The sequence below is a fragment of the Papio anubis genome, chromosome 6 (genome assembly GCF_008728515.1).
Source record: "Papio anubis isolate 15944 chromosome 6, Panubis1.0, whole genome shotgun sequence".
Classification (NCBI taxonomy): Eukaryota; Metazoa; Chordata; class Mammalia; order Primates; family Cercopithecidae; genus Papio; species Papio anubis.
This window is the reverse complement of record NC_044981.1, coordinates 7,264,696-7,286,636: the sequence shown is the minus strand read 5'-3', so window position 1 is coordinate 7,286,636 and position 21,941 is coordinate 7,264,696. Positions and strand designations below refer to the sequence as shown.

General features: G+C 40.9%; 2 protein-coding genes across 12 annotated transcripts in view; one reads left to right on the top strand and one right to left on the bottom strand.

Annotated features, from left to right (window-relative positions):
- Positions 1-11,078, bottom strand: part of RIOK1 (RIO kinase 1) — a 28,867-nt gene extending 17,789 nt beyond the window's left edge. Inside the window, exons 1-6 of one of the 2 annotated variants that reach the window (XM_021936976.2) lie at positions 10,782-10,897; positions 7,877-7,966; positions 7,544-7,745; positions 5,691-5,781; positions 4,055-4,124; positions 2,105-2,147 (exon numbers count right to left, since the gene is read on the bottom strand). In XM_021936976.2, the coding sequence (XP_021792668.2) occupies positions 2,105-2,147; positions 4,055-4,124; positions 5,691-5,781; positions 7,544-7,745; positions 7,877-7,966; positions 10,782-10,852 (567 nt within the window). In that variant the 5' untranslated portion in view covers positions 10,853-10,897. Of the gene's footprint in view, positions 1-2,104; positions 2,148-4,054; positions 4,125-5,690; positions 5,782-7,543; positions 7,746-7,876; positions 7,967-10,781 lie in introns of both variants that reach the window. The other variant, XM_003897019.5, reaches the window with a different exon arrangement.
- Positions 11,079-11,452: 374 nt separating this feature from the next.
- CAGE1 (cancer antigen 1) overlaps positions 11,453-21,941 on the top strand; it is a 60,676-nt gene continuing 50,187 nt past the window's right edge. For 8 of the 10 annotated variants that reach the window (XR_004184191.1, XR_004184190.1, XM_031666894.1 and 5 more), the window contains exons 1-3: positions 11,453-11,602; positions 13,979-14,196; positions 15,304-15,391. Coding sequence is in view for 8 of the 10 variants with exons in the window: in XM_031666894.1 (XP_031522754.1) it covers positions 11,590-11,602; positions 13,979-14,196; positions 15,304-15,391 (319 nt within the window). In the remaining 2 variants the exon portion in view is untranslated. Of the gene's footprint in view, positions 11,684-11,752; positions 12,089-13,978; positions 14,197-15,303; positions 15,392-21,941 lie in introns of those variants that run through there. The other 2 variants (XM_031666892.1, XM_031666893.1) reach the window with 2 other exon arrangements.

The window sequence follows — 21,941 nt, the reverse complement described above, 5'->3', positions numbered from 1 at the left end:
TCACTATTTGGCGCTTTTATTCACTCTAATTGTTAATCAGTAAAATGTCAGGTAAAGGCCAAAGGAACCAAAGGGAACCAACTAACAGGTTCATCCATGGAATTCAAAGGCTACCAAGTCCACGGGAAACAGAAATGAACTCTAGGCTATTAGCTAATAGAAATATAATGCAGACTACATAAATAGTATTACATGTTCTAGTCACTACACTGGGTAAAAAGAATCAGATGAAATTATCTTAATATATTTTATTTAACTCAAAATATCTAAAACACTATCGTTTCAACCTGTATCAATATAAAAAGTCATCAGTGAGATAGTCCTTGTTTCTGACACTAAGTCTGCAAACTCCGGTGTGTCTTTTGCATTTACAGCACATTCAATTCACACTAGCCACTTCTCAAGTGCCCAGTGGCTACTGCCATGGACAAGCAGCTTTAAATCAAGGGTCAGCACTCTCCGGCCCAGGGACCAAATCAGGCCACAGCTTATTTTTCCTTAGCCTGCAAGCTAAGAATGGGTTTTACACTTTTAAAGGATTGCTTTGAAAAAAAAACAAAAAAACAACAAAAAACAGAAATTCTATGTGAGTCACAATGCTCGCATCTATTTACTAGCTGGCCCTTTCAAGAGTCTGCAGACCCCTGCCGTTATAGATGAGTAAATCACGGCAAGAGTCTGCTTCAAGCCAGAGTAATCAATCTTGAGTAAAAAGGATTTCAAAGCCTTCTCTAACAAACAGAAGGCAGTGAACTTAAAGGCTGTTCTTGCTCATCTCTGAAACTAGAGCAGCCAAATATTTGTATGCAATTTCTAAGGATACCAACCAATAACTCCTTGTGGCTCAGGCAGGCCCTCTAGCCCCCATGGGGTGAGACAGTATTATAAACTAGCCAAACTCAACTATACTTTAGGGTCCACCTTCAATGAAGTGGCTGGGGTCACACTAGAAACCTAAGGTTAATATAAACAAAACCACCTGGGAAGACTACAGGACTAAAAGCCAAATCACAACCATTGCAACTACAGAAGAACGAAAAGGCACTAGTTTCCATTCCTTCTCTACTGCACAGGTAAGCAAAGAGGGGAAGTCAGCTGGCTGAGTATGGGCCTCTAGGTACAGAACTGAGCTTCTGCAAAGTTGGTAGTCAGACAAGTAAGGGGCATAGGAAGAAGTAATAAACTAAATGGCTTAAGAACAAAACAAGGAAAGAGATGATAAATGTATACACAAGCATATATTTTACACAGACAGCTGAAGACTCAAGCTGTGTACTCTATCATTCAAAATTAATTTTGAAAGAGAAAAAGAATGTCCTGCCAAAAATAACCCTAAACTTATGTAGGGTCTTTGAAACTTAAGGTTATCTCATTTTTCTGAGGTGAACCATACTTTGTTTTCAATTACAGAAATAAATCACAAAATAAACTAGAAGACAATGAAGACACAGACCCCAGACCCGGCTTCTGTCTAACGGTGGAATTCAGAACATGTGTTTGTGTATATGGGGGCGGGGGTTGGGGGTGGAGAGGAGTGATAGGTGGCAGAGGCAAATGTTTTGACTCTTTTTATCACTTTCTTCACATCAAAAATCTGGGCCAAGGCTAATATTCAATCACATTCTTCTGAATGTGGGAAAATTAGGGGTCAATTTTTCCCCATTCTTGAATACAAAGAATAAAACAAGCATAATTTCTAAACAAAGGATTCCTAATTGGAAATCTGAAGACCTTATCTGCCCCTCTCTCTTTTACACCCACACTTTCTGCTTTGTGGCAGATACCCTACCTATCTTCTGGGAAAGCTCACAAGATTCCTGCAGACCTTTTCTAAAAGATTGCTGGTCTGATAATCTCTCCAAGAAGGGAAAGCATTGCATGGTGGCTCTGCAAGGCCACTGAAGGACTACGACCCTAATTCATCCAATAGTCTTATAAAAGCAAAATATGTCTCTAAACTCGAAACTATAAGAAGGAGTAACTGTATATAGGACTAATTTTAGGTAACATTAGCATTAAGCAAAAAGGATAAAAACAAACTACAATTCAAAGAGAAAAGAAATGCTAATTAAAAAGAAGAGTTTGCAACACATTTAAATTGTACCTGTTCTACAGTTGCTCTGTCTGCCTTATCTTTGATGCGATACCTAACCAAAAACAAAAACATATAGTTGACACATTCAAAATTCAGTGAGAAGCCAAAATAAAAAGCTTCTAAATATAGATAATTTCATGAAAATTCCTAAGTAGTTTCTTTAAATAACAGATTTTATGATATGATTGTATATTTTTCACTACTCAGTGAAACTTTCTTCATTTCCCCTGAATATGCAAAATTCAATTCTGTATTTTGGCAAAAGGAGTACGTATGCAGTAAAAAGAAAAATCTATTCCTATGTCAGAAGCATCAAAGAGCCGTCTGGGTAAAGTGAACAATGCTGAAAAAGAGAAAACACTGAGTATATTTATACTGTCCTTCAAATCTTTAATGATTCTATTAGCATGAATTAAAGTCTTGTCTTCTTTTCTTTAAAGAGACAGCATCTCACTATGTTGCCCAGGCTAGACATAGACTCCTTGGCTCAAGTATTCTTCCTGCCTCAGCCTCCACATAGAGTTAGTCATTTACAAGGTTTTCTCTTTAGAGTCATTTTCTAAGAAGACACAAGTTTTTGTTTGTTTGTTTGTTTTGAGATGGAGTCTTGCTCTGTTGCCCAGGCTGAAGTGCACTGGCACAATCTTGGCTCGCTACAAGCTCCATCTCCCGGGTTCACGCCATTCTCCTGCCCCAGCCTCCCAAGCAGCTGGGACTACTGGTGCCTGCCACCATGCCCGGCGAATTTTTCATATTTTTAGTAGAGACGGGGTTTCACGTTGTTAGCCAGGATGGTCTCGATCTCCTGACCTTGTGATCCACCCACCTTGGCCTCCCAAAGTGCTGGGATTACAGGCGTGAGTTACTGCACCCGGCAGATTTTTTGTTTTTTGAAAATAATTTCACGACAGTCTTCAAATGCAGACTCTTGATTTGCTTCTGCTCATACACTGAGTGACTCCACCTAGCACACTAACCTAAACTAATAAAGGTTTAAACACAAAGATTCAAACAGATACCAGTGAAATAACAAATGACTATGGTGTATCTCAAAAAGCTGATACCTCTTGGACATAGCAATAAATCGGAAGGAAGTTGGCTTTTAAGTTCAATTCTCATAGTTAGTTGTATGATCTTAGTGTCTTTTTCTATAATATAGTGTTAATACTTTAGAGTTAGTAGCATATAAGAGAAGTGAGCCAGATCTTAAATAATTGGCTTTGAGAACAGAAGTGTAAACAGAAACAGTTCTCAGTTATATCATTAGTTAATAGTCTTCCCTTAAATTTTTAAAAATACTTCATGGGAAAGAATAATTCTTCATAAATTTTAAGGGAACATTTTTGCACATTTTACTTTAAACCGAAATCTACAAACACTGTTCCCCTCATGAGAACACATTTGTAAATGTCATGAGATTATAGTTTTACTATGTATTTCTTAAAATTCATTAATTTTTATTTTATGTATTTATTTTTGAGATGGAGTCTCGCTCTGTGGCCCACGCTGGAGTGCAATGGCACAATCTTGGCTCATTGCAACCTCCACCTCCCAGGTTCAAGCGATTCTCATGCCTCAGCCTCCCGAGTAGCTGGGATTACAGGCGTGCACCAACACGTCTGACTAATTTTTGTATTTTTTGTAGAGACATGGTTTCACCATGTTGGCCAGGTTGCTCTCAAACTCCTGGCCTCAAGTGATCACCCCAACTCGGCCTTCTGAAGTGATGGGATTACAGGCATGAGCCACCAAACCCAGCCAAGATCCATCAATATTTTTAATTCACAAAGGCATAGGCTATCCTCATTTAAGCTAAGGAAAACACACACACACACACCCCAAAATAATGATTGGTTTAAGTATACAAATGAACAACTTTTGTAAACGAATTATGATCAAGGTGCTGCTTAATCTAGACTAGTCCCTATCACCCATGCTTATTATTAAAATATTACTTACATATCTGCTTCCTTTTGTCTAGACTTTTCGGTGACTTTATTTATGACAGAATCAGTAACATTTAGCTTATCTAAAATACAAGAAACCCACAATGTAAACAATACGTAAGACAAAAAGACATTAACAGAGTTGCTGAACAGGGTATTTCTCCCCCTTCCTTCTTTTCTATACTTTATAAATATTTTATTGTAGACAGAATACAGTTTAGTAATGAAAACAATGTCATGTTTTTAAAAGTAGGCACTAAACTGTGTTTCCTTGATAAGTGTTGTCACTTTCATCACTACAGCTGTAATATTTGAGCCACAGAATTCTAGATGCAGAAATTCTTCAAAAATACTAATTTGCATAATAAATTTTAGACAATTGCTAGTATTTCACATGACTAATATAACTGCCTGAATTTCAAGTTTAATTCTAAAAACTTGTTTCACTTCAAGTTACAAGTCTATGATAGGCAAAGAAGGCCCTAAAATACTTATATTAATTTAGCATGTACTGACAGCTTATATGAGACACTGTGCTGGGTTTAGAGTGAAGATCTACAAGAATAGAAAGACGGCCTTCCTTCCTTCCGTCCCTCCATCCCTCTCCTGCATTTGCTAAGAGGTGGTGATTCAAATCAACATTCTGATGCCTGGCATTGAACAGGTCACTAAATAATTAACACCTACATTAAAAACCTCTAGTGAAACAAAATGTAACTATATTCAATACCCCAGTATTTTTAACATCCTACTATGAGATAACCCTATTACAAAATCTCAAACAGGTTGGGCGCAGTGGCTCACACCTGTAATCCCAACACTTTGGGAGGCCGAGGCGGGCAGATCACTTGAGCTGCTCAGGAGTTCAAAACCAGCCTGATCAACATGGAGAAACCCCGTCTCTACAGAAAATAGAAATTAGCCAGGTGTGGTGGTGTGCACCTGCGGTCCTAGCTACTTGGGAGGCTAAGGTGGGAGGACTGCCTGAACCCCAGAAATCGAGGTTGCAGTGAGCCAAGATCGTGCCACTGCACTCTAGCCTGGGTGACAGAGTGAGACCCTGTCTCAAAAAAACACCTAAAACAGAACAGACGATAACTTAAATGGGTTTTTGTAACATTACATTCCTATGGCAAAGGGAAAACAACCAAAATAGCATAAGTTTAAGTCTTTTCCTAAGGTTATGTTTTTAAATTACTAAGATTTTAATGTTCTGTAAACACTATTGAGTCAGTAACACTTGAATACATTCATTTCTTTTTTCTTTTCTTTTTTTTTTGAGATGGAGTTTTGCTCTTATTGTCCAGGCTGGAGTGCAATGGCGCAATCTTGGCTCATCGCAACCTCCACCTCCCAGGTTCAAGTGATTCTCCTGCCTCAACCTCCCAAGTAGCTGGGATTACAGGCATGCGCCACCACGCCCAGCTAATTTTGTATTTTTAGTAGAGATAGGGTTTCACTATGTTGGTCAGGCTGGTCTCAAACTCCTGATCTCAGGTGATCCACCCACCTCAGCCTCCCAAAGTGCTGGGATTACAGGCGTGAGCCACCATGGTAAGCCTTCATTTCTTAATCTAATAAAATTATACAACACTTCATGGTTTTAGAAAAATGTCCTCTTAGCCCAATGATGTATTTTGTAAACTCACCTAAATTAATTTTATTCTCAAATTTCCGTAAGACCTTGTCTGCTGGAGTAGACATTTTGGCTGAACTGCTGTCGGAGGTCTGTCGATTTGCCTAGAAGAGAATTCCAGAGTCTAAGGCACTAGTTGAAATACAAACCTAAGATTCATCATCACATTTCCTTAGTTCATAGTTAGCTATTCAAGCATCAATACTTAGAGGAGTATCTTCAGGAAAGGTAAGAGTCAATCAAATTGGCTCAAAAAAATTTTTAAAGAGTTTTTGAAACAGAAGGTTAAAATTAATGACTAAAAGAGTCTGCATAATCCATTTTTTAAAACTTCTCTATGATTCCTCTTATTATAAGTAACAGATTAAAATTAAATGTAGTTTTCTAATTTGACTGGTTTATAGACTTAAAATTTGAGAATGTTCATTTACCTCTAAAGTTTATAATAAAGAGCTAAGACCAACATTAAGCTGGTTCAGAATTTCATTTTGGGCCCAATGTCTCAAGAAAGGGAAATATTAAGTACGAGGCTTAGCACTTAGACTGGTGCCATGCACAAACTTAAATAATGAAATCGCTCAAAGCTTCATTATGAATCAATGAAGGAGTCACCAAAACAAGACGATATGAAGATGTCAAATCTCTTGTTACTCACAATGTGGTTATTTTAAAATGCATACATTCTGGTCCATGATACAGCCATTTTATTGTTGCTGGTTTTTAGAGACAGAGTCTCGCTCTGTTGCCCAGGCTGGAGCGTCGTGGCATGATCTAGGATCACTGCAACCTCTGCCTCCTGGGTTCAGGCGATTCTCCACCCTCGGCCTCCCAAGTAGCTGGGATTACAGGTGCCCACCACCATGCCTGGCTGATTTTTGTGTTTTTAGTAGAGACAGGGTTTCACCATGTTGGCCAGACTGGTCTCAAACTCCTGACCTCAGGTGATCCCTGCCACTTGGCCTCCCAAAGTGCTGGGATTACAGGTGTGAGCCACTGCACGTAGCCAATACAGCTGTTTCAATAGTCAAAGGAAGACTGTCGGATTAACCTTTATGCTCCAGGAAGATGTACCATGTTAATCCTATGGCCTTCCAAACGCCTCACACACTTGGTACTTCCAGTATGAGAAGCAGCTGTACGTGGTTTGGTCACTTGCTTTTTGTACATGGTAAATAATCATAAACCTATTCCTATCTCATTAATACAGTCTTCCATTACAACATCTTTTATGGCTGTATAATGCCTCCTTGTGCGAATCAGTCCCATAGCAGGTTTAATCCGGTTCAAGGTTGTTTCCAACGTTCCTCTACCGTAAACAACCTTGGAGGATCATTCTCGTAACTAAGTCTTGGCACACTCACAGAATTGCTAAGTCGAAGTTTTTGGAAGCTTTAAAAGTTTCTATCACGTACCAGCTTATCCTGCAAGTAAGTGCACCTATTTACTCGACCATCAACAATATGTTTTGTCTTTAACAGTTTCATAGGTGAAAAAATGGCATCTCTACAAATTTAATCTGCATTTCTGTAGTTACTTATGAGGCTGAACTTTTTTTACCATGTTTCTTAACTATTTGTAGTAAACTGCCAATTCGTGCCCTTTCCCATGAAGATTTTAAGCTCACAATCTTATGAAACCTTAAATAACTCTTCTTACATTTACAGATTCTAGAAAGAATCCACACCCAAGAAATTAACAGAAATATAGAAAGGATGAAAAGTGAAAATCAGTAAAGGCTGAGGCTACAGGACAGCATAACACGAAGAAAATCTTTTAGTTATTCAATTTCAGAATCACAAAACAGCCTTTTAAAAAAGAAGACCTAAGCAGACTACATAAAGATGTGCAGGATCCTTTATAAAATACCTGCGGGTTGCTTCCTCCATTCCAGACATAACCCTTAGTGACTTTTCCAACTCCTTCATCCCAGTCCCAATCGTCATCATCATCATAACCGTCCTCCTCCTCATCTTCTATTTCACCTTCACCATTCTCATTCACATTGTCTTGAAGGTTTTCAAACAGAATGTCATCCTTCTCTTTGACTGTCTTCAAGTTTCTGTTTTCACTAGAAATAACAATGTTTTATTATTTCATAACAATATTTCCACATACCCTAACTGATCTCACATATTTATGATGTAAGATATTAAAATATTGATAAATCTAGAATAGATTATATATTTATATACAATACACCTTCTGATAAGCTCCATCTCCTTAAAACCATGTTCTCCTGTTTTCCAGTTCTGTTGCAGTTGTTTGCTCATTCTCCATGCCCAAATCCTACTATTGAAGAAGCACATCAAGTGTTAAATCTGCTTCTGCCTTGGTGAACTTAGAAATTACATTGTTATCTTCTCTATTGAATACACAACTCAGACCAGTATACCAGACTTGACTCTAGGAAAATGATTCACAGAGCTGCTTTAAGAGAGAGGAAAATCTTTCTGTAAAAGAAGAAAAAAGAGAGGGGCAGAAAAGGCTGGTGCAATGGCTCACACCTTTGATCCCAGCTACTTGGGAGGCTGAGGTCATAGGATTGCTTGAGCCCAGGGGTTCACGGCTGCAGTGAGCCATGATTGTGCCACTGTACTCCAGCTTGGGCAACCCTGTCTCTAAAAAAAAATTGTAATTAAAAAAAAAAAAAAAGCTTTCTGACAAAAAATTTCGGAATAAGTCTAAGGCAGCCTTACTTTGAACTCAATAACACTTTGCAACAAAAGAAGTTACATCAAGATTTGTGTCCCACAAAGAAATCCAAATCAACCCTGTTCATGATGGGAAAAAACGGTGAATACAGGGGCCAGGCACTACAAATGAGTGAAGTAGGCTGCATGATAGAAGCCGGGACTGGCAAACTGGGAGAAGAGATCCAAGGTAAAGGGAGCACAACTAGTAAGGGCTTTTTTTTTTGTTTGTTTTTTGCCATATTAGAATTCAGGCCTAGTGTTACCAGATCTTAAGTTTTCAAGAGAAGCTATAAGTCTGGATTTCTGTGTAAAATCTATCCCTTCATTGGCATAGTCAATTTTTACAAATAACTGTGCATACCAAACAAAACATATCTGCAGGCCAAATTCAACAGAGGCCAAATTCAGTTTTTACCTCTCACGTACAGAATAAGGACAGAAACCATAAAAAAGCAGCTGGTAATAGGAGATACCACCTGAAAAACATACATAACTTTAAGCAAAGTCAGATTATTAATCCAGTTTATTAATTAGCCATGGCTCTGAGGGCTCCCCATGGACATGTGGAGGAAGAGAACAGATAATCATCAAACACTTGCTATTTACCAGGACTTCATACATGTGCTCCATAGATTGATACATAATTGCCCAGAGTGGCATGTTGAAGTTATAACTTTGCCAGATAGCTCTTCATTGTGGGGGAGTGTCTTCTGCATTGTAGGATGTTTAGCAGCATATCTCTGGCCTCTACCTAACAGATGCCACTAATGCACCACCACCCCCAGTTGTGACAAATAAAAACGTCTCCAGAAATTGCCAAAAGTCCCCTGGGTAGAAGTCGGGTTGGCAACATCTTCCCTGATGGAAAATCACTGGTGTATCCTTACAATACCCTGGGGTGAATGGTAAATTAGTGTCCTCTCATTACCATTAACTACCCACCAGCTGTGCTGGCTGTGTTTCTTCTGCTGCTTAACTTCTTCCCTAAGGCTTTTTGAACACTTCTCTGTAACCATAAAACTGGAATGCCCTTCCTCTTTCTCTGGCTAACCCCTACTCATCCATCAGGTATCAGCTCACTATCACTTGCTCAAGGAAGTCTTCCCTATTTTTCACCCACATCTCCTTTGCACTACTTACCCAATTCGAATACAAATAGTCTAATTATTTAATAATATCGGTATCCCCTGCTAGGGTGCAAGCTCTGTGTCATTCAGGAGGGTGTTTACCAATGCCTCCCTACGACCTAAGACTAGATCTGACACACAGAAAGCAGTCAACATACATATATTTATTAAAAACATCCCCAATAATTAATAAAATCTACATGTAATGAATCCTTACTGTAAACATAAAGTATAAACTGTTTTCTTGGAATTCCAAAATTAACTCCAATATGTTTCATTTTGCTTTTAGGCAGGAGTTATCCTTCATTCCTCTTTCCCCAGACCCCACGTCCAATCTACCACCAAACCCTGCCACTTCTACCTCCAGACATATCTTCAGGATCTGAGCTCTAGTCCCCACCATCTTTGAATCTGATTACCTTATTACTTTTAAACTGGTCTCTCCGTTCCACTCCCACCCTCCATGAACATCATCTACATAGAAGAATGATTCCTTTAAATCACTAAATAATGTCATTCTTCTGCTAAAATCCCTCCTATGGCTTTCCGTAAGACCCAGATTAATATCTGAACTTTTCGCCATCACTTGTAAGGGTCTCCATGATCTGGCCCCCCTTCTTACTTCTCTATCATCACCCTACCAATCTTCTCAACTACCTCCACTGTGCTTCAGGCACTCTGGCCTCGGGGCCTTTGCTCTTGCTGTCCCTTCTGTGTGAAATGCTGTTCCCTCTGCTCTTGCCAAGATTAGCTCCTCGTCATTCAAATCTGGACTTAACCTTTCCCTACCCATTCAGTCAGCACTTGGTATATTAAACGATTTGCATAGTCTACATCATTATTTGGTTTTTAAATGGTGTGCCCTCTCTTTCACGTAGAAGGTAAAGTTCCATGACAGCAGGAAGTTGGTTCGTCTTGTTCATCACCATCTCCGGCGCCCAGGACAGAACGTGGTACATATTAAGTGCTTAGTATTTGTTGAACGCTAAATGTGGTTAAAACGTAAAAACCCAGGTGTCCTAATCACTATCCCCAACTCTGCCTTCCAGTGACGCTAACCGACCTGAAAACCGCAGACTCCCTTGACAAGCGGCTTTCACTAACTGCCGCGTGAACGGGGAGAAAGACCCAGTGGGGATGCAGAAACAGGCAAAAGGTTGTCAAGAGAGACGCTGAGTGATGAACCACTAGTCTCCCTCTAAACTACAAACAAGAATCCACGCCCCAAGGGGGCGGACAAGGTGAGAGCAGTAACCAGAGCCAGGGCACTGTACGGCCGCCTACCTGTCAGAGGAGTCCGCGTCGTCGAACTGCCCGGGGACCACCCGGCTCATAAGAAAACGCCGGTAGTCCATGGCTGCAGGGCGCCGCCGGAGGCCGCCGCTCTGCGCTGGGACAGGAACGGCTCAGACGGATGTACCCACGGCCGATCCAACGGCCTCGGCGTGGATCTCCGCCTTGCAAAGCATTCAGAAGCCAACAGTGGCCACCACGTGCGACGGGAAAACCGGACCAACAGATCCACCACCCTGACACCCTGCCACCCCAACCGGAAGCCCCGCCCCGCCTCGCCCGGAAGTCTGGCTTGAGCGGAAGTCCTGCCCCTGCGCCGGGCTGAGAGTCCGGCGCTCGCTCTGAATGCCGGGTGGTATTATTGGCTTGTGGGTGTTTTGTGCTCCCGGGCAGGCGTGTTGAGTAACTGGCCCGGCGAGGCCCGTGCTGGCTGTTTCTTCTCGGAGTTTTGGGGTTTTTTCCCCACTTTGTGTTTACTGCGGCAGGAGGCGCCAGCTAGCCCGCAGGCTGTTCGGCCTAGGGGGTCGTAACCTCCTAACTTCACCACTCTCTGGGAAGACAGACCCGAGGCCGTCCCCCGCCGCACCCACAGTGGTTCGGAACTCGCGGGCTGCGCCGGTCCCCGCGGAGATCCCCGGGCGCGGGCGGACGTCACACAGGGGCGTTCCAACTCTCCGGGAGCTCCATTGCGAGTTTGTGAGAGTCCTCGGTGGAGGAGGTTGGAAAGCGTTCTCCCTCCCACAAAACCCGGTGCAGAGGGAGGGAGCGCCAGGTCCGTAGCGTGGGTCCAAGAAACTCTATGGATCCTGGAAGTGAGCACACTTTTGTGTCTTAAAAAGTTTGGTGTCTCGTTTTGAGGTGAAAAATGAATGAGATAAGTGCTTTTTAAAAAGGTAAAGTTTGTCGTACAACTGAAAAAGCTTTTAAACAAGATTATAGTTTTTGCCAGTAACGCCCGTGACACCTCTTTCAACTCCTATCCTAAAACAGCTTTAGAATGTCTGGGACATCTATTCAAACATTTGATAAATATGTTAAAAATCCAACATAAACCTGTAAGGACAAATCAAAGATGGAAAAAATAGCCTAACTTTAAATTAAAAAGGGAAACTGGCAGATTGTGCAGTGCCATATGAGGGATGAACAAAGTTGTAGAAATGTAATCGGAAGTGCTGGGTTCACAAACAAGAAAACTTAAGAAACAAGTCCTTTGCGCTGTTTTGCATTGAGAAAACAAAGCAAGAATTTTTCAGATCTCACCACAATCCAGGCAGCATTATTTGAAAGACAAGGGAAAGGTGAGCAAGAAGTTGGGCCTTTCACTGATCTTGACTAGTCTGCTTGGCTTACTTTTTTGTCTTTTACCGAGTGATGACATAGGTTTGATAACAACTGATTTTCAATAAACTATTCATTCAGACATTCAATAAAAGAATCCAGGCAGAGGCCGGGCGCTGTGGCTCAAACCTGTAATCCCAGCACTTTGGGAGGCCAAGACGGGCGGATCACGAGGTCAGGAGATCGAGACCATCCTGGCTAACACAGTGAAACCCCGTCTCTACTAAAAAAATACAAAAAATAGCCGGGCGAAGTGGCGGGCGCCTGTAGTCCCTGCGACTCGGGAGACTGAGGCAGGAGAATGGCGTAAACCCGGGAGGCGGAGCTTGCAGTGAGCTGAGATCCGGCCACTGCACTCCAGCCTGGGCGACAGCGCGAGACTCCGTCACAAAAAAAAAAAAAAAGAATCCAGGCAGATGAGTAATGACTATAAATTGAGAGAGCTTGATAGAAATAAATCATTAGAATGCAGGTTTTATTCAATCAATGTTTGCTGTGTAGACAGCACCGGTCCATTTGCAGTAGGGGATATTGGAAAGCCGTAAGTCTACTCCTCTTAAGACATTTATGATCTGTAAATACAAACACTAACACCCTTGAAACAGTGGTGAAGCTCTAAAACAGTAAACGAAATCACCAAGTACTGAATTGTAAGAGATTTAGAGGCTGAAGACATTGAAGCAATTTTGAAAATAGATAAATGGGTAGACCGGAAGGTTTTAGGAGAGAAGCACGTGCCAGGGCAGATGACTGAAGCTTAATTCATAAGGAACATTATCTGTTTGCAGGGAAATGAGCCTGATCTGAGTAGAGCAGGGGAGTACTGGGTAGGTAATGTCACTCCAGGCTATGCATGGCCTGGAAGGACAAGAAGAATTTATAGACTCAATGTGAGTGGCCATCCTTTCCACTCCAGCCCCGGAGAGGCCTGAGGAAGTCAGGAGAATGTGGACCAGTGTGGCAACATGGGATGGAAAGAAAGCACAGGTTACTGAAAGACTTTTTTCTTTTTTTGAGACGGAGTCTCGCTCTGTCACCCAGGCTGGAGTGCGCTGGCATCATCTCGGCTCACTGCAAGCTCTGCCTCCCGGGTTTGCGCCATTCTCCTGCCTCTGCCTCCCGAGTAGCTGGAAATACAGGCGCCCGCCACCAGGCCCGGCGAATTTTTTTTTTTTTTTTTTTTTTGTATTTTTAGTAGAGACGGAGTTTCACCGTGTTAGCCAGGATGATCTCGATCTCCTGACCTTGTGATCCGCCCGCCTTGGTCTCCCAAAGTACTGGGATTACAGGCGTAAGCCACCACGCCTGGCCCTGAAAGCCTTTTTTAAAGGAGACATGGACGAGACTTGGTATCTGAATAGCCATGGATGATGAGGTAGAGGGATGCCACGACAACTCCAATTTGCAAACACAAGTACCTGAGGGAATAGGCGCAGTATGGGAAAGTGAAGAGGGAAAACTGAGTTACAATGCTGTTTTTGACTTGGTAGTGAGCTGTTCAAGTGGCAGGTATCAAGTAAATAGAAATCCAGCATTTTGTGGAAACTAATAGGTCTCTGATAATATTTGTAAATATCCTTTGATTAAATAACATAGCGATCCCTTCGCCTTCTAGGTCCAAAGCCGCCTAGGGAATTATTGGATAGTAGCCAATATTATTTGTTTTTCTCGAAACCAGTATTTACTACCATATCAAACTATGGTATACTCAGACTAAAATTTTTAGTTTTTCTAATAACTTGACAAATGACATTTCAAACAAGGGCAGTGAACTTTGCTACTTAATGAGAAGAATAGGGAAAAAGCTTTTTGTTTGCACCTACTAATAGACACAATTTTTTTTTTTAAAGAAGCCTTCCATTATTCAACAGTTATGAACAAGGACTATCAAATATTTTGGCCATCACCTTCAGATCCTGTACGTTTTGAAGTGGATACTTCTCATGAAAAAGTAGAAAGCATATCAGAATCGGATACCATGAATGTCAGCAATCTTTCTCAAGGCATAATGCTTTCAGATTCTCCCATCTGTATGGAAACCACCAGTACCACTTGTGACTTGCCTCAGGTATGCATTGCTTATAAGTTCTGGGAGGCTCAGATGTATTCAGAATTCAATTTCTTCAAAAATGTAAGGAACAATAAAACAATCTTCAGTGGACACAGAAAGGAAGGGAATACATGGTCTGGTTTTCCCAGTTTCACTAGCGTAAGATACATTTTGACCAGCCTGGGCAACATGGTGGGACCCCATTTCTGCTAAAACTATAAAAATTAGCCAGGCATGGAAGCGAGCACCTGTAATCCCAGTTACTCTGGAGGCTGAGACAGGAGAATCACTTGAATGCGGGAGGTGGAGGTTACAGTGAGCCAAGATCGCGCCACTGCACTCCAGCCTGGGCGAAAGAGCGAGGTACATTTTTACACAGCTTTAAAACTGATCCTTTCTAGCCTCATGAAGTCCCAGGAGTGCAGCCAGGGGACATGACCACAACAATTCAGGCACAGAGGCAGGACAAGAGCCCAAGGAACCTGGCTTGTAGTCTAATGCATCTTCCACTTATGTCAGTATGCAAATAATTCAGTTGTCATTCATAATGACATTGACAGCACCCTGCATGTAAATGACAACTTTCCTATCTTCATGAAAATGCCTAGCTCCTTTTATTACAAAATAAAAGATTGTAATGTCCCAATATCTTCATGAATGTTGTTCTAAACATTTGATAGTCAGTGACATCTGATTCCACTAAATAGGAATTTATAAAAATACGTCACAGATATATGCCTGTTTTATATATCTTCAGTGTTAAAAGACTAGAATAACAACCATCTTAATGCTGTTTAGACTAGATTTAATAAACATCAAAGAATTATCAATACATAAATATGCTATCATGTATCCCTAAGTTTATAGTCACATGATTTGACTAACCAAAAAACCAAAATATTAAAATAGCAAGCTATTTGTTACATTGTTGTTTAATATTGGGACTCTGTTAGCATAGTTTTACTAAAAGGGAGCCAAATATATGCTGGGGAAAGATACCAGAAAGCACATTCTATCTGTGTAATGAAATATTCTAATAGCAGAATTACATAACAATGTGCAAATACCTTTAGAAGAAGCTTATGATGTTTGCTTGAAGTATTAATGCCTTTTTTATTAATACAGAATGAAATAAAGAATTTTGAAAGGGAAAATGAGTATGAATCCACACTTTGTGAAGATGCTTATGGCACACTAGACAATTTATTAAATGGTAAGTATCTATTTGTTAGCAATATGCAAAAGAGAGAAACTTTTTTTTGTGTTCTGTGATAATAACAATAGCCGGGTATTGTGCTAAGCACTTTATATATATCATCACACTTAATCCACAATCTTATTGAAATAAGGCTTTTAAAAAATTGAAATAAGGGCTGTTTTTATCTTCATTTTACAGATAAGGAAAAAAAGACTCAGAGAGTAACTTGCCCAGGATTGTGTAGCTTTAAATGAATGAGCCGTAATCAAGTCCCAGTCTCAGACACAAAAATTTTCTACTATACAAGTATCTTTAAATGTGTATTGAGGTTGGGTGTGGTAGATCATACCTATAATCCCAGTGCTTTGGAAGGCCAAGGTGGGAGGATTGCTTGAGCCAGGAAGTCCACGGCTGTTATGAGCTATGATCATGTCACTGCACTCAAGTGGGCAACAGAAGGAGAACCTGTCTCTTACAAAAAAAAAGAAAAAGGGCCAGGCACAGTGGCTCATGCCTGTAATCTCAGCACTTTGGGAGGCCTAGGCAAGTGGATCACCTGAGGTTGGGAGTTCAAGACCAGCCTGACCAACATGGAGAAACCCTGTCTCTACTAAAAATACAAAATTAGCCGGGCATAGTGGTGCATGCCTGTAATCCCAGCTACTCAGGAGGCTGAGGCAGGAGACTCCCTTGAACCCAGGAGGTGGAGGTTGCAGTGAGCTGAGATCGCGCCATTGCGCTCCAGCCTGGGCAACAAGAGCGAAACTCCATCTCAAAAACAAAACAAAACAAAACAAAAAGCAACAGGTACAGTGGCTCACACCTGTAATCCCAGCTCTTTGGGGGATCAAGGCAGAAGGATTGCTTGAGTTCACTAGTTTGAGATCAGATTGGGCAACATGACCCCGCCTCTACTAAAAATACAAAAACTTAGCCAGGTGTCGTAGTCCTAGCCACTTTGGAGGCCTAGATGGGAGAATTACCTGAGCCCAGGAGGCTGAGACTGCAGTGAGCTGAGATCACGCCACTGCACTGCAGCGTGGACAACCACAATGAGACCCTCTCTCAAAAAAAAAAAAAAAAAAGAGAACTGTGTGTTGATGTAACTCCAAATCTGTTATTCTAATCCTAAATTGATACATGAAAGCTATGTGGGATTTAATCATATAATGAGATACTTTGATCATGTTTTTGGTTTTGTTTTTGAAATGGATCTCACTGTGCTGCCCAGGCTGGTCTCAAATACCTGGGCTCAAGTGAGTCTCCTGCCTCGGTGTCCCAAAGTATTGGGATTACAGCTGTGAGCCACCACACTGGGCCCTACATTGATCATGTTTATTAAAGCAAATCTAAATGCTGTATACAAATGTCTTTATTTTTAATACTTGTAAGTAATACTAAAATGAAAAGATTTGACAAGGCTTATTGAAATTATGGAATTTAATACCTGCAGGTACAAGAAAAATAAGTACTGCCAAGGCGGGCGGATCACGAGGTCAGGAGATCGAGACCATCCTGGCTAGCATGGTGAAACCCTGTCTCTACTAAAAATACAAAAAATTAGCCGGGCATGGTGGCGAGCACCTGTAGTCCCAGCTACTCGGGAGGCTGAGGCAGGAGAATGGCGTGAACCCGGGAGGCAGAGCTTGCAGTGAGCCAAGATGGTACCACTGCACTCCAGCCTGGGCGACAGAGCGAGACTCAGTCTCAAAAAAAAAAGAAAGAAAGAAAGAAAGAGAGAGACAGGGAAAGAAAGAAAGAAAGAAAAGTGCTATAAGCATTAGAAAGGAAGAGAAGTAATGAAGTAATTATCATTATTTGCAAATATGTACTTTTCTACATAGAAAAGTCATAAGTACCTACAGATGAGCTATTAGAACTAATAAAGTTTAGAAGAAAGCTAGATATAAAATTAATATTAAAAAACCAATAGCATTCCAATGTACTAGCAACAACAGATGTAAAACAGTAATTATTAAAAACTTACTATTATCAGTAGCAGCACAAACTAAGGTACCTAAGAATAAATCTAACAAAAAGTGTAAGATTTCCATTAAAAAATATTATAAAACTTTCCTGGAGGCCATAATAAATAATTAAATGTTTCATGTTCAGATTGTAAAGATGTCAGTTTTCCTAAAGTCTATTAATTAATGCAATTTCGTGTATCCTACCTTAATCCTAACATTCCCATTCAGAAGTGAAAAAGTTAAAAAAAATACCCAACACAATTATGAAAAAGAAGATGTGGAGACTTATCCTGCTAGATTACAAGAGTTATTAGTTATAGTAATTAAAATGATGTATTATAGGCAGAAGGGTAACAAACCAGTAGAATAAATACAAGACAAAGTAGACCCATTTATGTATGAGGACACATGGTATTTGATAGAGGTGTCATTATAAACCAGTGGGGGATTTCATTTGGTTGTGCTGGAACAGTTGGCTCTCTCAATGTAGGAAATGATTAGAACCTTACCTCACACCAAATACAAAATAAAGTGCACATGGATAAAGGCCTACATGTGAACTGCAAAGTTCTAACTTATAAAAGAAGTGTAGAAAATGCTGTATTAGTCTGTTTTCACCCTGCCATAAAGAACTCCCCAAGACTGGGTAATTTATAAAGAAAAGAGGTTTAATTGGATCACAGTTCCACATGCCTTGGGAGGCCTCAGGAAACAGAATCATGGCAGAAGACAAACAGGAAGCAAGGCATGTCTTAAATGACGACAGGAGGAGCAGGGGAACTGCCAAACACTTTAAAACCATCAGATCTTGTGAGAACTCACTATCGCAAGAACAGCATGGGGAAAACCGTCCCCATGATTTAATTGCCTCCCACTAGATCCCTCCCTCAACACATGGGGATTATAACTGGAGATGAGATTTGGGTGGGAACACAGAGCCAAACCATATCAAACGCCTTTGTGACAACAGAAAAGATTTCTTTTTCTTTTCTTTTCTTTTTTTTTTGAGATGGAGTCTTGCTCTGTCACCCAGGCTGGAGTACAGTGGAGCGATCTCGGCTCACTGCAACCTCCACCTTCCAGGTTCAAACTATTCTCCTGCCTCAGCCTCCTGAGTAATGAGACTACAGGCGCCTGCCACTATGTCTGGCTAATTTTTTTGTATTTTTGTAGAAACAGCGTTTCACCATGTTGGCCAGGCTGGTCTTGAATCCGTGACCTTCTGATCTGCCTGCCTCAGCCTCCCAAGGTGCTGGGATTACAGGCATGAGCCACCACGCTCCGCCTAAGATTTCTTAAGACATGAGAAATGCAGGGTCAGGCACGGTAGCTCATGCCTGTAATCCCAGCACTTTGGGAGGATGAGGCAAGCGGATCAGGAGGTCAGGAGTTCAAACCCAGCCTGGCCAATATGGTGAAACCCCGCTTCTACTAAAAATACAAAAATTAGCTGGGCATAGTACGCATGCCAGTAGTCCCAGCTACTTGAAACGGTGAAACAGGAGAATCACTTGAATCCAGGAGGCGAAGGTTGCAGTGAACTGAGATCGCGCCACTGACTTCAACCTGGGTGATAGAGTGAGACTCCGTCTCACAAAAAAGACATGAGAATTGCAATCCGTAATTGGTGCATTGACTACATTAAGAAAACGTCTGTATAGCCAAAGTATAATAAAGTAAAAAGCATGGACTGAAGATACATGCAATATAATTGACAAAAGATTTGGTATCTAAACTACAAGTCACTTAGAAAAAGGCACATAACGGCTGGGCGCGGTGGCTCATGCCTGTAATCCCAGCACTTTGGGAGGCCAAGATGGGCGGATCACGAGATCAGGAGATCAAGACCATCCTGGCTAACACGGTGAAACCCCGTCTCTACTAAAAATACAAAAATTAGCCGCGTGTGGTGGTGGGCACCTGTAGTCCCAGCTACTCGGGAGGCTGAGAAAGGAGAATGGCGTGAACCTGGGAGGCAGAGCTTGCAGTGAGATGAGATAGCGCCACTGCACTCCAGCCTGAGTGACAGAGCCAGACTCCGTCTCAACAAAAAAAAAAAAAGAAAAGAAAAAGTCACATAACTCAGATAACTCAGGCCGGGCATGGTGGCTCACACCTGGAATCCCAGCACTTTGGGAGGCCGAGGTGGGCAGATCACATGAGGTCAGGAGTTCAAGACCAGCCTGGCCAACATGGTAGAATCCCATCTCTACTAAAAATACAAAAATTAGCCGGGCATGGTGGTGCATGCTTGTAATCCCAGCTACTTGGGAGGCTGAGGCATGAGAATTGCTTGACCCCAGGAGGAGGTCGCAATGAGCCGAGATCGTGCCACAGCACTCCTGCCTGGGTGACAGAGACTCTGTCTCAAAAAAAAAAAAAAAATCACATAATAGAAAAACAGGCAAAGTATATGTATTAGTAGTTTGCTAGGGCTGCCATAACGAAACACCACAAACTGGGCTGTGTAAACAACAGAAATTAATTTTCTCATTCTTAGAGGCTGGCAGTCCAAGATTAAGGTGCCAGCATGGTTGCTTTCTCCTGAGGCCTCTCTCTCTGGCTTGCAGATGGCCAGTTTCTTGCAGTGTCTTACATGACCTTTTGTCTTTGTGTGTACGCCTTCCTGCTGTCTCTTCCTCCTCTTACAAGGACACTGGTCATACTGGATTAGGGCCTACCCTTGTGACCTCTTTTAAGCTCAATTACCTTTTTAAAGGCCATATCTACAAGTAAGAGTCATATTTTAAGGTACTGGGGATGAGAGCTTCAGCATATGAATTTTAGGGGCACACAGTTGGGCCCATAACAGTATACAACAAGCAGATCACAGAAACGGAAACCTGTGAGACCATTAAATACATGAAAGGATGTACATTAAGAAGATCACAGTAAAATGCCATTTCATACATATGAATTTGACGTGTTTTGGAGGGATGTGTAGAGCAAAGGAACCCTGAGGCTACTGGTAGAAGCATAAATTGGTACAAACACTTTGGAGAGTAATTTTGCAATATCTAGTAAAGTTGAAGATATGTATTTTCTATAATCCAGCAATTTCACTTCGAGGTGTATCCTCAGAGCCTAGACAAAAATTTTTACGTTGGCATAGAAGGAAACATGTTCACTGCAATGCCGTTTTTAAGGGCAAAATTAGAAGCAACTTAAATAGCCAACAAGAAAGGAATAAAGCATAGTCTTTCAGTATAATGAACTACATATGTGTGTATTTATATGGCTAAGCCTCGAAAGCAAAATTTTGTGTGAAATAAAGACTTTTTTTTTTTTTTTTGAGACAGAGTCTTGCACTGTCACCCAGGCTGGAGTGCGGTGGCGTGATCTTGGCTTAATGCAACCTCCGTCTCCCAGGTTCAAGTGGTTCTCCTGCCTGAGCCTCCCAAGTAGCTGGGATTATAGGCGTGCACCACCACGCCCTGCTAATTTTTGTATTTTTAGTAGAGACAGGGTTTCACCATGTTGGCCAGGCTGATCTCGAACTCCTGACCTCAGGTGATCCACCCACCTCAGCCTCCCAAAGTGCTAAGATTACAGGTATAAACCACTGGGTCCAAGACTTTTATGTGGATATAGATATAGTGATACGCTATTTATGTAAAATATAAAAGCACATAAAACAATACTATATATTAATCATTCACCTAAAGTGTTGCAGGGTATTTTGGAGTTTGAGGGAAACAGTGACACTGGACATCTATCAGACCCCCACAATCTGTTAGCTGTAGTTTTCACTATAAACCCATATTATAGTCCTTCCTGTGATGTCTTATTTGTAAAGGTAGGTTTTTGGAGGTTGCTATAATAAAAAGCAAGTCCTGCATGAAAATCATTGTGGTATAGGAAGTGAGAGTGGTGGTCTCCAATCTGATTCCACAGTTTGAGGTGCTGTATGATGCCTAACAGTGTACATCCAAGTAGTAAAGTGTGGTTGTTTAAGAATAAAATATTATATTTTTCTTTTAGTTTATGTGTATTTTCAAACAGCTAATAACTTAGGACAAATACTAGTTTGAACTTAATTATTTACTAAATGGAACTTAAATATTCCTTTGGTCCAGAGGTACTGTGAAAAAAAGTACTGAGACATTAAGGGTGTCACAAAATGAAGAAATCTGGGAACTTTATTCTTTGGGAATGATTATGTTGATAATGATTATGTTGATTTTTATTTGCTTCTGATTTTAAAAAACATTACACCTGCATAATTTGTCATATTGAAAAATAGTACAGCATAACATTTAGAAGTAGTAGTCTAGAATCTCAGCAGCACTGCTTAGCAGCTCTGTGACCTTAGACAAGTGACTTTAACATCTCTTGTACTTCAGTTTCCTTATCTGTAAAATAGGGATGATAACAGTACTGACATCAAGGGATTTTTGTGAGATTAAGCAAGTTTATATGTGTTTTCTATTATACTATCCCTGTCCTTTTGAAAGATTTTGTAATTTAAAACATCTTGAAATTACAGTACAACAAAATAATTTTGAAGATATCTTGAAATTTATTGTAATTGTATTTGACCAGAATTACATATAACAAACTTTTTTGTAGCAGTCATTTGGGGACTTCTTTCCCCC